Raw genomic sequence first — 13647 nt, forward strand, 5'->3', positions numbered from 1 at the left:
TATACTTGGAAGCCTTCCAGCTTGGCTGAAGAACTGAAACAACTTTTACTCCACTTCTGTTATCATCAAGGACCCAGGCTTACCTTCATATTATGATAACCTGAGTATAACTTTTTTGGAAGAAATTGGAAAACATTTGGTTAGTTTAATCCACACCCAAATACCATATATTTGAAGTGGGTTGTGTTTTGTAGTATGTTTTTGTTTTTTCCATTCAATATTCACTTACTCTCCTTTTAAATGGTCCTAGAATCTCTGCTTCAGTTCAAATCAATTTGAAAACACTTCAGATTTTGCTACGTTATTGCTTTAGTGTTTTCCTAATGACAACATAATATTCATTTATATTAGCTGGAGATTCTGTTCTTTCAAGCCCTTTGATGCCAATTTCTGTTCATTAATTGTCAAAGGATAGATCCCATCCATTAGTGGTGCCTGTTGTTTTTTAAGTAGCACTCCGAGGCTGCCTGACTTGATAAAAGCCATTTATTTAGGGACACGGTTCACATCTAGGGACACCCTGGAACTGTAGGCATTGATCCTGTCCACGCTGCTTTTTACTGTCTTAGCCTTTGTTGAATTTTACTGTCCTCCCCTTCTCTCTACCAGTCCTCACTTACAGGTTATGTGTCTCTTATTTTCAGTGATTAATAACATAGCAAACTCCATGTATGTAAAACCAAAATAGCATTGTCTTTTAATATTTTTTTAATTTTTTCTCTCGTTTGTTATAGGATTATGTGGGGGGGGGCAGTTATCTAGCAGAGAAGATTGAGGAAGACAGATGTATTTTCAATTTATGAATAGAATGTAGGAGTAGACTTCCCCAGGCTTTGGAATTTGACAAGAGGGAATGGGGGAGAAAATGATGGCTCTTCACAGGTAAGGAAATGATAGTAGGAAAGTTGCCCTCTCCTCAGACATCATTCTTTTCCTTCCCCACAAAGGGAAAGATGCCAAGCTTCAGACAGGGTGCCCCAGTTTACTAATCCATCCAGGGTTCCAAATATGGGGATTTACCATAACTAGTGCTTAACTGCTGATTTTGTCCTTTAACAGAAGAGAGAATAACCTGTTGTTTGTTTGTTTGTAACCCAGGCTCGATGTTTACGTGACACAGAACAGATCTTCAGAGAAGGTCCAATTGAAATTGGTCTCCCCGTCCATATAAAGCAAGGTGCAACAATTCCATATTTACCCATTTCAACAGCTGGGAAAAAAGGTAGCTTTAAAGAGAGATGAGGAGGATGATGATGATGATGATGATGGTGATGATGATGATGATGATGATGGTGATGATGATGATGATGGTGGTGGTAGTGGTGGTAGTGATGGTGATGGTGATGGTGATGGTGATGGTGATGGTGATGATGATGGTGATTATGATGATGATGATGATGATGTGAGCATGTGCTATTATTATTCTCATATTACTGATGAGAAAGCTGAAGTGTGAGGGGTCAACTGACTTGCCCAGAGTCACACAGCTAGTAAGTCTAGCATTCTATCATATGCCATCCAGCTGCCCTTGGTGGGATCATTATTAGTGACTAGCTCTGACCTCATACCTTTAAAGTTCTCAGACTGTCTGGTGACTCTGTACTTTATGCAATGCAGCATCCTGTGATAGAAAGAGCACAAACCAGGAGGCCAAAGGCCCAGGTTCTAGTCCTGGTTATTCTACTTACTAGATCAGTGACTAAGAAAGTCCCTGTTTCTTCATCTGTAAAATGAGAATCATAATTCCTGCCTATCTCTTAAGAGTGTCCTGAATATCGCTTATGATAAAATGTAATGTCCATTATCACACAAATGTATAACCTCAAGTGAATTACTTAACTTCTCTTGACCTCAGTTTCCTCATTTATAAAGTGATGGGTTGGAACCAGATGTTATCTAAACTCTAAAACAGGCTGCTATTCTCCCAGTGATTCATGCTGTAATTAGAGTGGACAGATGGTTGGAAAGGAGATGAAAGAAGGACACATCTCCATGTAGAACAGCAAGGCAGCAATGGACAGGAAGTAGACAAGATGCAAAATTTTGCTTGAGAACAAAACTGGCAAGGGTTTGTAGGAACTGTCAGAAAAATGGGAAGACCAACAGAAATCACCCAAATCTTGTAAAAACCAATCAGAAGAAGGAGGTTTGAAACATGTGGTAATTCAGCTATATTAATAATTCTGGGCTATCTGCATCAAAGGAGTATTTTTCTTGATCTTTTGGCAAGATGCAACTAATTGCCAATCAAAGGTTGGACAAATGCTGCTATTAATATAGCTTGTCTCAGAAGCTTCTGATTTTCTTCTGGTAATTTATCCCAGCAAAAAACCCTTTGAAATATAACCACAAGCTGCCAACAAAAATGGCAGAACACAGGATCTCCTTTATAGACAGTAGCACATAGGGCAAGGAGAATTCTTAAGTGACTTGCTAGAATGTACAATATTTGTCTTTTTTGCCATGGCCAAGTAAAAACTCTGGGCTCAAAGTGTACCTTGCTCTCCCTCCAGTAAGAAAGGGGTCTACAGAAACATCCCTTTACTCTCCAGCATTTGAAGAATGGAAAAGGTTCCTTGAAATAAATGGTTTCAGGGTGAAAATAAAATTTTTAAAAGGGATCTGAAAGAGGAAAGGGGAATCCTGACCTATGTCAGGAGGTTAGAGAGTGCCATAATGTGATGAAGAGGAAAAATGAATACTTTAGAGCTTAGTAAAGGTATGATGCCTTTCCCAGAGAAGGGAAGTCTGGACCCTCTGAGAAAGGAACAGATGTTTATTCAAAGGAATTATGGACATAATGAATACATGTTAAGTGTTCAATCAAATGATTATTGAATTAAACTGATTGTCATGTGCTGTAGGAAGAGAGAGCACCCTATAGGAATCAAAGAAATTTGAGGATGATTCTTTGCCAAGAAGTATCATGAAACCACTTTTCTGCATCACCATAAGGAGGTCTGCTATTTTTCTAGTGCAAGTATTAGGGTCATGACTGAGATCTTCCCCAGACTTCATAGACCTGATGACCACAGTACACTTCTAGTGATTCATATGGCATTTGATACCACCAGAAGGAATCTTAAAAATACTGTAGGAAATACTGCAATAGAAAATGATCCAAGGCAAGAAACCAAGGCCTTTAGGGACAGAGATGGTATTTTCATGTCTGCAACCAAAGGAGGCAGGGACTTCGGGGAAAAAAGGGCGAATTTGGTAAATGAACAGCTAGATAGTAAGATGGCAGATGAAAATTAGGATTAGGATTTTTGGAATATAGCTTAAAATATGAAAATGAGGGCCAGGTATGGGCTATGACTAATGTGGCATGGTAAAAATGTGTTTGCCTACTGTCTTGCAAATCTAACCAAAAGGACTTTAAAGTGAAGGAAAAGAAAATTATTTATATAGATGTATATCATATATAGTTCTGACAACAAAAGAAGAATAGAGGTAAAGATGGCCCTTAATTCACCAGAAAATCCAAGAATCACCAATAAAATGCATGTCTTCATATGTCTGTACACAAATACACAATATATTGGTAATAAGCAAAATGAACAAACTATATACCTTAATGGAAGGAGACAGATTGACCCTATAGATATCATTGAGACTTAATGAAATGAGACTCACATGGAAATTAGAAGCTCAGAAATGTATACCTTTATTCAAATGGAATAAAACAGAAAAAAAATGGGTCATGGGTAAAGAGCATAGGGTATATTAAGAAATAGTCTTGTGAAGAAATCTAAAAACCAGAGCAGGGAAAAAATAGAAGAAATATATGAGTGAATACAATTCAATAAACATTTATTATATACCTACTATGTTCTGTCCTGGGCATTAGGGATAGAAAGATAGAGATGAACTTTCTTCCTCAAGTAGATTATATTCCCCAGAAATTTCCTTGGAGGGAGAAACAGAAAAGATTTCCATAGAAGTAAGTTATAGGTTACCTAGAAAGGAGAAAATGGGAATTTGGGGAAATTTGGGGGGGGGGGCAGTTTAGGGAAAAAAGCCTGGGCATAGAAATTTGATAAAATACAGGTGAGGAACTTCAACTATCCAGATATCTGCTTGAGTTCTCTTTTCAGTTGAGATGGTGTGTACAAAGCACTTAGCACAATTCAGCCTGGCACATAGTAGGCACTATTTCCTTCCCTTTTGCAAAAGCATAACAGCTAATAAATTCTTGGCCAAGTTTGGGGAGTATAAAGGGAAATTGTTATTCTGGACCTGAAGCTGACTGATAGGAAAGAACTGGTTGCTGAAGAAAATGATGGTAAAATTTTCACGTTAAATGAGTATTTCATATTAGAATTCATAGTCTAACATGCACCCTGTGAGAAAGTTTCTTTTAAAGGGTCTAGACCAAACTAGTATAATGGCTTAAAATTGTATAGGGAAGACACCCCAGAAGGTATGGAAACCCTCAAGAATGAAATTAAAAAGATGTAACAGAAATATTTCCAACAAGGGTAGAAAGGTGACATTGTATAAGGGAAATAATGTGGATGCATAGAAAATTCATTGGTCAACTTGGATGATTAGAATATATGTATAAAAGATGATGTAACAGCAGATTAACACAAAAAGTATGGCACAGTGTTGTAAGAGTATTATTATGAATGCTCACAATGAGCTGAAACTGATCAGGAATGTTAGCCAGTAAAATGTTGATGTTTTAAAATAGTTTTATTAGGAAAAAGAGAAGAATGAAAGAGGGAATCGGATTGCTGAGGAATGATGGGAAGGTGATAAGGGAGGACGGAGAGATGGGTACTCAAAGATTATGTTGATTTTGTTTTCTCAGTCAAGGAAGATGTCTTTTGTATCAGCAAACGTAGAGCAAAAATTGTCTAAGAGAGCAACTCGTTGTGTCTTATGAGTTCTGCTGAATCCTACCTTACAGAGTAAACTAACTAGTAGGTGCGGTTTCGTAGACATTGTCAGTGATCTTTGAAAGACTGAAGAACTAAGTGAAGTATATTCTTTTTTAAAGTATTATTAAAGCATTATTAGTATTATTAAAGTATTAAAGTGTATTCTTTTTTAAAAAGGTAATCGAGTAGAATTGCAAATTATATGCCAGTAAACGTGACTTCCATTTTTGGTAGAAGTCTAGAAAGGATTGTTTATGAGCACTTGGCTTATGAGCACAGTCCAGAAAGACTGACCGTTCACAGCCAGCAAAGCTCCATAAAGAACAGGCCATGTCAGACTAAACTCACGTTTTGTCTTGGCTTTTACTTTTTGATTGAATGACTACACTTGTATGTGACCAATAGCAACAAATCAATCAAAAAGCATTTCTTAAAATGCCTTTAATGTGCCAAGTACTGTCCCAGGCCCTGAGGATAGAGACAAAAATGAAACATGCTCTACCCTCAAGGAGCTTATATTCTCTCAGTGAAAACAAGATGCATATATATAAATATATGCAAAGTATTTTAAATTAAATATGAGGTAACTGGGGTCGGACACAGACTCTGAGAAGATGATAGAAGGCCTCAAGTAGAAGGTGGCACTTGTGTTGAACTTTGAAAAAAATTAGGAATTCTAAGAGGCAGGAAAGAGAAAGAAATGAGTTCCAGACAAGGAAGACAGCCTACCCAAAGGCCCAGAGATAGATAATGGAATGTTCTGCATGAGGAACAAAAAGTAGGTTGAGAGCATGTTGAGGGGAATAAGGTGTACTAAGTCTGTAAAGAGACCAACTTTAACCCCCTTTCAGAGAAGTATTTATTTGATCCCAAAGACAACAAGGAACCTGTGGAGCTTCTTGAGCAAGGAGCTGACATGTTCACACCCATGCTTTAGGAAGATCACTTTCACAGCTGTATTGAAGGCAGATGAATTAGAGACCAGCCTGGAGGCTAGCGTGGTAGCCATGTGAATGGAGAAAAGTAGGCATATTAAGATATTATAGAGATGGGATCAAGAAGACTTGGCAAATGATTGGATGTGGGAGGAGGGAGGAGGGAAGGGGAGAAAGACAATGAAGAGTTGAAGATAATTCCAAAGTTGCAAATCTAGGTGCCTAGGAGGATGATGGTACCCTTGACAGAAATAGGGAAATAATAAAGAAGGGTGGATTGGAGGGAAAGATAACTTCCTTTTTGATAGGTTAATAGACTTAGGCCTGTAAAGAACCTTAGAGATCATAGAGTCTGACTCCCTCATTTAATAGATGGGGAAACTAAGGCACAAAGTGACTTTCCTAGTGCCTCTGAGGCTAAATTTAAACCCATGTCTTTTTTTTTTACTCCAAGCCCAGTTTTCTATACATTAGTTCATACTTCACAGATATATGATATATTGAATGTTAAGTCAGAGATACCAACAAGAAATTGGGTCCTTATAATTTATTTATCAAATTGTTTAATGAAGTCTTTCATGTAGATATTGTGGACAAGATAGAAAGGGGTGGGTTAGACAATAATATAATTAGGTAGATTCAGCACCAGACTGACAGTGGTCATTAATTTTATTTAAACTTAAAAGATTTTATCTGGAAGGGGAGGCAGCTGTCCATGGTATTTGTCCCTGGCCCTTTGCTGTTTAACATTTTTATTGGTTATTTCTATAAAAACATAAGTGACATTTTTATCAAATGTTCAGATGAGACACAAGTTGGAGGGATAGTTAACATCTTGGATGACAGAGCCAAAATCCAACAAGATCGTGAAAGACTAAAATGATGAAACATATCTAAGAAGATTAAAATTTGATAGAGATAAATGCAGCTGTGCTAAAAAAAACAAACTTCATGTCCTGTACGAGAGGAGAGAAAATGTGGATTCCAACTCAATAGTGGATTCCAAAGGCAATAGTGTGATATGGCAGCCAGAAAAGGCTAAAGGGATCTTAGACACCTCCAGGAAAAAGGAAGTGACAGTCCTGTTATACTATTTCATAGTCTAACCACATTAATTTCATTTCAATTAAATATGTATAAATTAGGCTCTTGTTATCTGTCTGGCACTATGCTAGGCACCATGACTACAAAGGTCAAAAGAAAACACACAGCTTGACACAGGCTTGAACAGACTTCAGATAGCTTGAATTCTGATACAGAGATCAGTAAATACAAAATATATGCCCCAAAACATAATTGGGTGGGGAAGCACTAACAGCTAGAGAGTTCAAGAAAGTCTTCATCTAGGAGATGATATTTGAGGTGACACTTGCAGGAAGCTAGGAATCTAAAAAGACAAAGGGGAAGGAGGAAGAGACAGAGAGAGAGGAAGAGAAAATGAAAAAGAAAATGAAAATGAATATGAATGTGCATTCTAGGAATAGGTAACAACCTATTACAAAGTGCATAAGGGAGATTTATTATACATATGGGGCAGCTAGGTGGCACACTGGATAGAGCACTGGCCTTGGAGTAAGGAAGGCACATCTTAGCAAGTTCAATTCGGGCCTCAGACAGTTACTAGCTCTTTGACCTTGGGCAAGCTACTTAATCCCTGTTTGCCTCAGTTTCCTCTTCTGTGAAATGAGCTAGAAAATTAAATAACAAATCACTCCAGTATCTGCCATGATAACTGACAGAATGATAGGGACGTTGAGTAGGCCAGATTGGCAGGAACACAGAGTGTGTGATGGGACAATGATTTATATTCAGCCTAGAAAGGTAAGTTGGAGACAAATTTTGAAGGACTTTGCATGTCAAATAGAGAATTGTGTGTATTTAATCTTAGAAGCAATAAGGAACCCCTAAAACTTCTTGAGCAGGGGAGTAACATAGCCACTCTGTGAATTGCAAAGGAGAGAATATTGGTGAGGAAAGACCTAATTAGGGGACAGATACAAAGGATGTTATGGAAGTAGAATATACAAGACTAGACAACAGATAAGATATGAGAAAGTTGGAGGAGTATGACATGTTGTACTTGGTACCATAGGGTAAAATGGGAACCATGGCAACTTTCAAACAATGCATTACCCAAAAGGAGAATGGAATGAAATACCTCAGGAAGTAATGGGGTACTTGTCATCAGGTGAAGGTTAGAAGGCTATAATAGAGGTTCCCTTACATTTTTTGTTATTCTATAAGCACCCAATTTAAACTTGTCACCATTACCTTCATTATAGAATTATTCAGATATGAATATAACTGTGATAATGATCGATTGGTTAACAGACCCCCAAGTGTAACATATTTGCCTTTTACCTACACTTTATAGATTTTAAAAGGCAAATAGAAATGAATAAGGACTGTCAATGGCCCAATTATGCTTTAATACTGTAATAAATCCATCATATCATGTGAATATTCCCTCTGTTGGTGATCATAACTCATCTGTTTTCAGTACATTCTAATTTTTGATGTTCTCTGTGTGTATATGTATATGCATATATACACACACCATTCATTATGTAGTGATCAACCAGTTGTGCCTCTCCTTTCTTAGCTAGGTTAGTACTGAGACAGTAAACTCAGTCTTTCTGAGACACTCTAATCCTTTCCAGCATGGTAGAACCATCCATACTTTATGCTTTATTGGTAGTCTTTATTAGTAGTCTTCTAGAACCTAAGGGTCATTATACATCATGATGACACGTAGGAGAACAATTTCATGAAGAAATAGTCTGCCACACTCAAAATTCTATTTAGCAAGAATCAAAGGATTTTTGTTCAGTGAACAATTTTAAGGTAGTTCAGTTTTCACTTGGGAGATAAGCCAAAATAAAATAATGGATGTATGATTCTGGTCTGGAGATCTTCTAACATAAAGGATAAAATTTGTATTTTGCCTTAAAAAAGAGCAGGATGTCTGATGACTTGAGTCATTAAATGTTGTGACAAGGAAAACAAGGAAAAGGTTGTTCTTCATTTCCACTGACAGCTCAGGTATGTTAAACAGACATGCTTTGAGTCATATTCCAGCCTACAGAAGGTTGGAACTTTAGGAATCCAGGCCTTTTAATTCCCATTCAAATGCTTATTCCACTATACTACCTTCTCTAATTAGGAAGAAATGGGCTCAAATTCTAGCACAACAACTATAAAACCAAGTTTGTGCCATGGGATCATAGATTTAGGGATAGAAAGGACCTAAAAGACCATCAAAAAAGTATTTATATGGTGTTTCAGGTTTGCAAAAGACTTTTACAAATGCTATCTCATTTGATCTTCCAACAACCCTAGGAGGTGGGTACTATTATTAATCCCCTTTTACAGATGAGAAAACTGAGGGTGATAAATGTGAAATGACTTGTCCAGGGTCACAGCCAAGAAGTGTCTAAGGCTTGAACTTGAGTCTTCCTGATTTTGTTAGTCTGATTTTGTTTAAGTGCTCTATCCATTGTGCCAGCTAGCTGCCACATTTGGCATGTAATCCAATCCCTCAAATATTCAGATAAGGAAACTGAGGTCCAAGCAGGTTAAGTTTCTTGTGTAATGTTACACAAGGATTTAAGCCCAGGATTTCTGAGGTCCAGAGTAAGGGGAGGAGCTGTGAATTTAACTTTTTCACTAAAACTTTGATGAATGAAAAAAATACAAGTGTTAAGTAACGTAGCGTCAAGGAAAGATAAATGGTTTTGGCATTTAGGGGAGGACTTGGTTTGAATTTTGCAATGATTCTAGCCACGTGACAATGGGCTAGTCATGTAACTATTCTGAGCATCATTTTCCTAATCTGTAAAATGGGGATAATCTCTGTGCAGTACCTATGCTATGGGGTTATTATGATAATCAAACAGGATAACATACAAACTTTAAATATTGACTGTGATTATATTCAGGTGCCCTTTCTAAATTCACCAGTGCCAATGGGGTGATATAACTGATAGCCATCAACCACAATGACACAAAGGACAGTCAAAAAGGAATCTTTTTTTTTAGTCTTGGTTCAGATCCCAATTTGTAGATGGTTTGAGTTTGTTCTGCATTTATGGTCAGTGGGTGATTGAGAGTTTTATCCATGAACACCAGCTTGAGATATAGCCCCTGCAGAGGAACACAGGGAAATTCAGACTATACTTAAAAGTCCCTACCCCATAATTAAATAGCACAAGCTCCTCAAATGGGATATTTGAAATACAAAATACATGAGGTCTGTATGATTGGGAAACCATTCAGTTTCCTGAAGTTCATTTTCAGTAACTGGCTTGCTCATTTCAGAGCCTCAGGGAATCTCCTGGGAGCTGCCAGTAGAAGGGATGGTGAGCACCGAACCTCTTCCAGGACCAGTACTGAAGACAGAACAACAATCCCTCAGGATGAAATTCAGTATTGAGGATTTCATTTTGCACAAAATGTTGGGAAAAGGAAGTTTTGGCAAGGTACGTTACAGGATGAGGAAGTTCATCTGGGCTGATCCCAGAAATTAAAATGAACAAGGTTCTTTTCAGTGGGGCTAAAATCATTCTGGGGCTGGAATCATTTGAGGAGTTCACTGAGCAGCATTTCAATAAGGAAGGATTTGTGTTTGGTATAAAAATCTAGAGGCCTTCCTCTGAACACTATCCAGCTTATCAGTATCCCTTTGAAAATATACACCTGAAGCCATAGACTATAGAAACATTAGTTAAAAACAAGGATTAGCATTTCAATTTGATCAGTTTTTATTAAATATCTACTATGTTCAAAGTAGGGACAGCTAGGTGGCACAGTGGATAGAGTACTGGGCCTCATGTTAGAAAGACTCATCTTCCTGCATTCAAATCTGGCCTCATACACTTATTATCTATGTGAACCTGGGCAACTCACTTGACCCTGTTTGCCTCCATTTCTTCATCTGTAAAATAATTTAGAGAAGGAAATGGCAAACCACTGCAGCATCTTTGCCAAGAAAACGCCAAATGGGATCACAAAGAGTCAGACACAATTGAACAACATTATTTGAAGTACTGTGCTAAGTGCTGGAGATTGGATTAAAAATAATATTGTCCCTGTATTCAAGGACTTGCCCATCTAAGAGGGAAGAAACAGAAGCAAATATGTTGCCAAAAATGTGATAAAGGTAAATCACTCTAGGAAAATTAAAGGAGGGAGAGACGGAAGAATCAGGGAAGGATCCTTTAGCTTTTAGTGATACCAGCACCATTAAATAATGCCCAAGCCTATGTTTGGCAGCTGTGAGGCACAAAATAAAATACAGGAAAAGAGGAAAGGGAAAAAGAACAAGGCATGTTTGGGGAGGGAAGAAGTGCCAATCAATGGCACTTCCATTCTCTTTTCTACTTTTAGCATATGAAGTTGCAGTAATTGGGCATATCTACCTTTTTATTCACTGTCCAAGCAATTTTCCATCCCACATCCCAATTATGATGAGGTATGGAAGACAGAACATTGATATCAATATGGGATGCTTACCCTAAAGATAAAATGACTTAGAGGCTACAAACTCAGATTTCCAGGCTTCTGATACTCCTCAGGGACCCTCAGTTTGCCACGGAGAATCAGTTGAATGAGGTGAGGATGTTTAACCTCGAGAAGATAGGGTGGGGATAGACATAAGAGCTGTCACCATTTAAAAGGTTTATATCCTTTGGAAAGGGATTCATTCTGCTTGACCTCACAGGGCAGAACTAGAAGCAGTGGTTGCAAGGTACAGAGTAAAATCTTAAGCTTCTTAGATGGAAAAGCTTCTAAATCACTACAGTTTTCTCTAAGTGGAATGTGCTTTCTTGAGATATCATGTATTCCCCTCTTTGGAGAGCTTCAAATGAAAGCTGGACCATCTTTTGTCAGGGAAGGTGTAGAGGGATTCTTGTTCAGGTACAGGTTGGAGTAGATGGCTGCTGTGGTCCCTTCCAACTCTTAAGATTTTGTGAACCAAAAAAGGGACCAGCAAACTTCTCTACATAATCCTAATTCTCATGAGCAAGAAGAATATTTATCAATTCTAATGTCAATAAGGGTAAGGAATTTTCAAGATAAGACATTAAGAATGGGCTATTGGAAGATAAAGAGATATGTTCATAATATACAGGTGTCCTCACTGGCCCCATAATTCTTTTATGTACCTAACTGTAGCCCTAGGAAAAGTCCACTGGAACTCAAGCTCACTGGCATGGGTCCTTCCCCACCTGGGAAGGATCACTCCACTTCATACACTTGTTGTGTAGAGAACAGACACCTGTTCTCTAGACTTTGGCAAGGATGTTCACCCAAATTATATTGAGTAAACTAAAACACAAGCTAGCATCAACAACTGCTGCATAAAGTTGTATCCCACTCAGAATTTGGGTCTCAACACCGGCAGTTGCCTTCAGCAAATTTCACTTTTCTTTTCAAACTGCCCCGGTCATCCTTAATTCTTTTAGATGTTCTTTGCAATAATATTACCTACTACAAATTCATTAATCTGGGCACAACAATTAATTTTATAGCCACTCTTCATTATCATTTGTCATCCATTAATGTGCAGTTATAACATGTTTCCAAAAATCCTAAGAACATCACGTAGATTAAAACTGACTTTTCAGCTACTTAGTTTATAGCTGGTTTGGGGGTGTTTATTGAAAGAAATAATTATAGCAAGACCACTTTTAATCGTTAATGAAATGGTTTTTCCTTTTTGTCCCCAACCCTGTGGCTTTCCATATTTGAATAAAAAAGCCATTCAATTAAATGTACAAATTATGTCACTATGTGAAGGACAAATAAGAGGTCCAGTTTTACTCTGCTACGTACAAGGATTAGCACCTCAGAACTGCATTTAATCATCCAATCCAGGAAGTATTTGCTAAGTGCCTACTGTGTTTACCTAAAGAGCAGTTCAAACTTAAAGCACGAAGAAAAATGACCTACATCAAAGCCTGAGCTGCTACCTTTCCCACAGTAATGGAGATCCTATTAAATCGACTGTCCTTTTCCTTCTCTCATTTTTCTCTGTCTTGAACTGCCTCTTCTATGTTGCCTTCTCCCATCTTCCTTCCTAATTTGCTTCTTCTCTCCTTTTCACTTTTACTAGGAAGCATTAATCAATAAGAACCAGCACATCTTCATCAAGAAGAGAACATGCTAGACTGAATTCTTTTGTTTAGAAAAAAGTTACTAGACTGGTACCTCAAGAGATAAATGCTATAGGTGATCTACCTAATAATAATAACAGTAGCTAATATTGATACAGTGCCCAATATGTGCCAGGCCCTATACCACCTCACAATCCAGAGAGGTAGGTGCTATTATTACCCCCATTTCACAGAAGGGAAAACTGAGGCAAACAGAGGTTAAGTGACTTGACCAGGTTTTCTATCTGTTGTACCACCTACCTGCCCTCTATGCTTCAGTGCTTTTGACAGTCTTTCATGCAGGTAAAATAGTCTCTTTTACAGCAAGATAGACAGAAGGGAACTAGATAATGAAATAGGTGAATTCAGAACTGCCTAAATGATCAGATCCAAAGAATAGTTATTAACTATTTGATGTCATCTTGGAAAGGAGGATCCTAGTAGAGTGCTCCAGGGACCTGTCTTGAACCATAGGCTGTTCAATGTTTCTATCCATGAAGGGGCATGTTGTACTCTACCTTTATACTTGTAGGAAGACATAGGTAGCATGCTTATCAAATTTGCTAATATCATGAAATGGGGAGGTATAACTAACTCTAAAAGATCTATATAGTCTAGAACAATGGACTAATTAAATCAAATGAAATAAAATAAGAACAAATGTAACATTGT

The 13647-nt window shown here is 37.7% G+C and overlaps 1 protein-coding gene across 1 annotated transcript in view; it reads left to right on the plus strand.

The window, feature by feature from the left end:
* Nucleotides 1–13647, plus strand: part of PRKCQ (protein kinase C theta) — a 208217-nt gene that overhangs the window by 108368 nt on the left and 86202 nt on the right. Inside the window, exons 10-11 of the mRNA XM_072653421.1 lie at nucleotides 1099–1222; nucleotides 10139–10299. Of these exons, the coding sequence (XP_072509522.1) occupies nucleotides 1099–1222; nucleotides 10139–10299 (285 nt within the window). The remainder of the gene's footprint in view (nucleotides 1–1098; nucleotides 1223–10138; nucleotides 10300–13647) is intronic.

This window comes from Notamacropus eugenii, chromosome 3 (genome assembly GCF_028372415.1).
Source record: "Notamacropus eugenii isolate mMacEug1 chromosome 3, mMacEug1.pri_v2, whole genome shotgun sequence".
Taxonomy (NCBI): Eukaryota; Metazoa; Chordata; class Mammalia; order Diprotodontia; family Macropodidae; genus Notamacropus; species Notamacropus eugenii.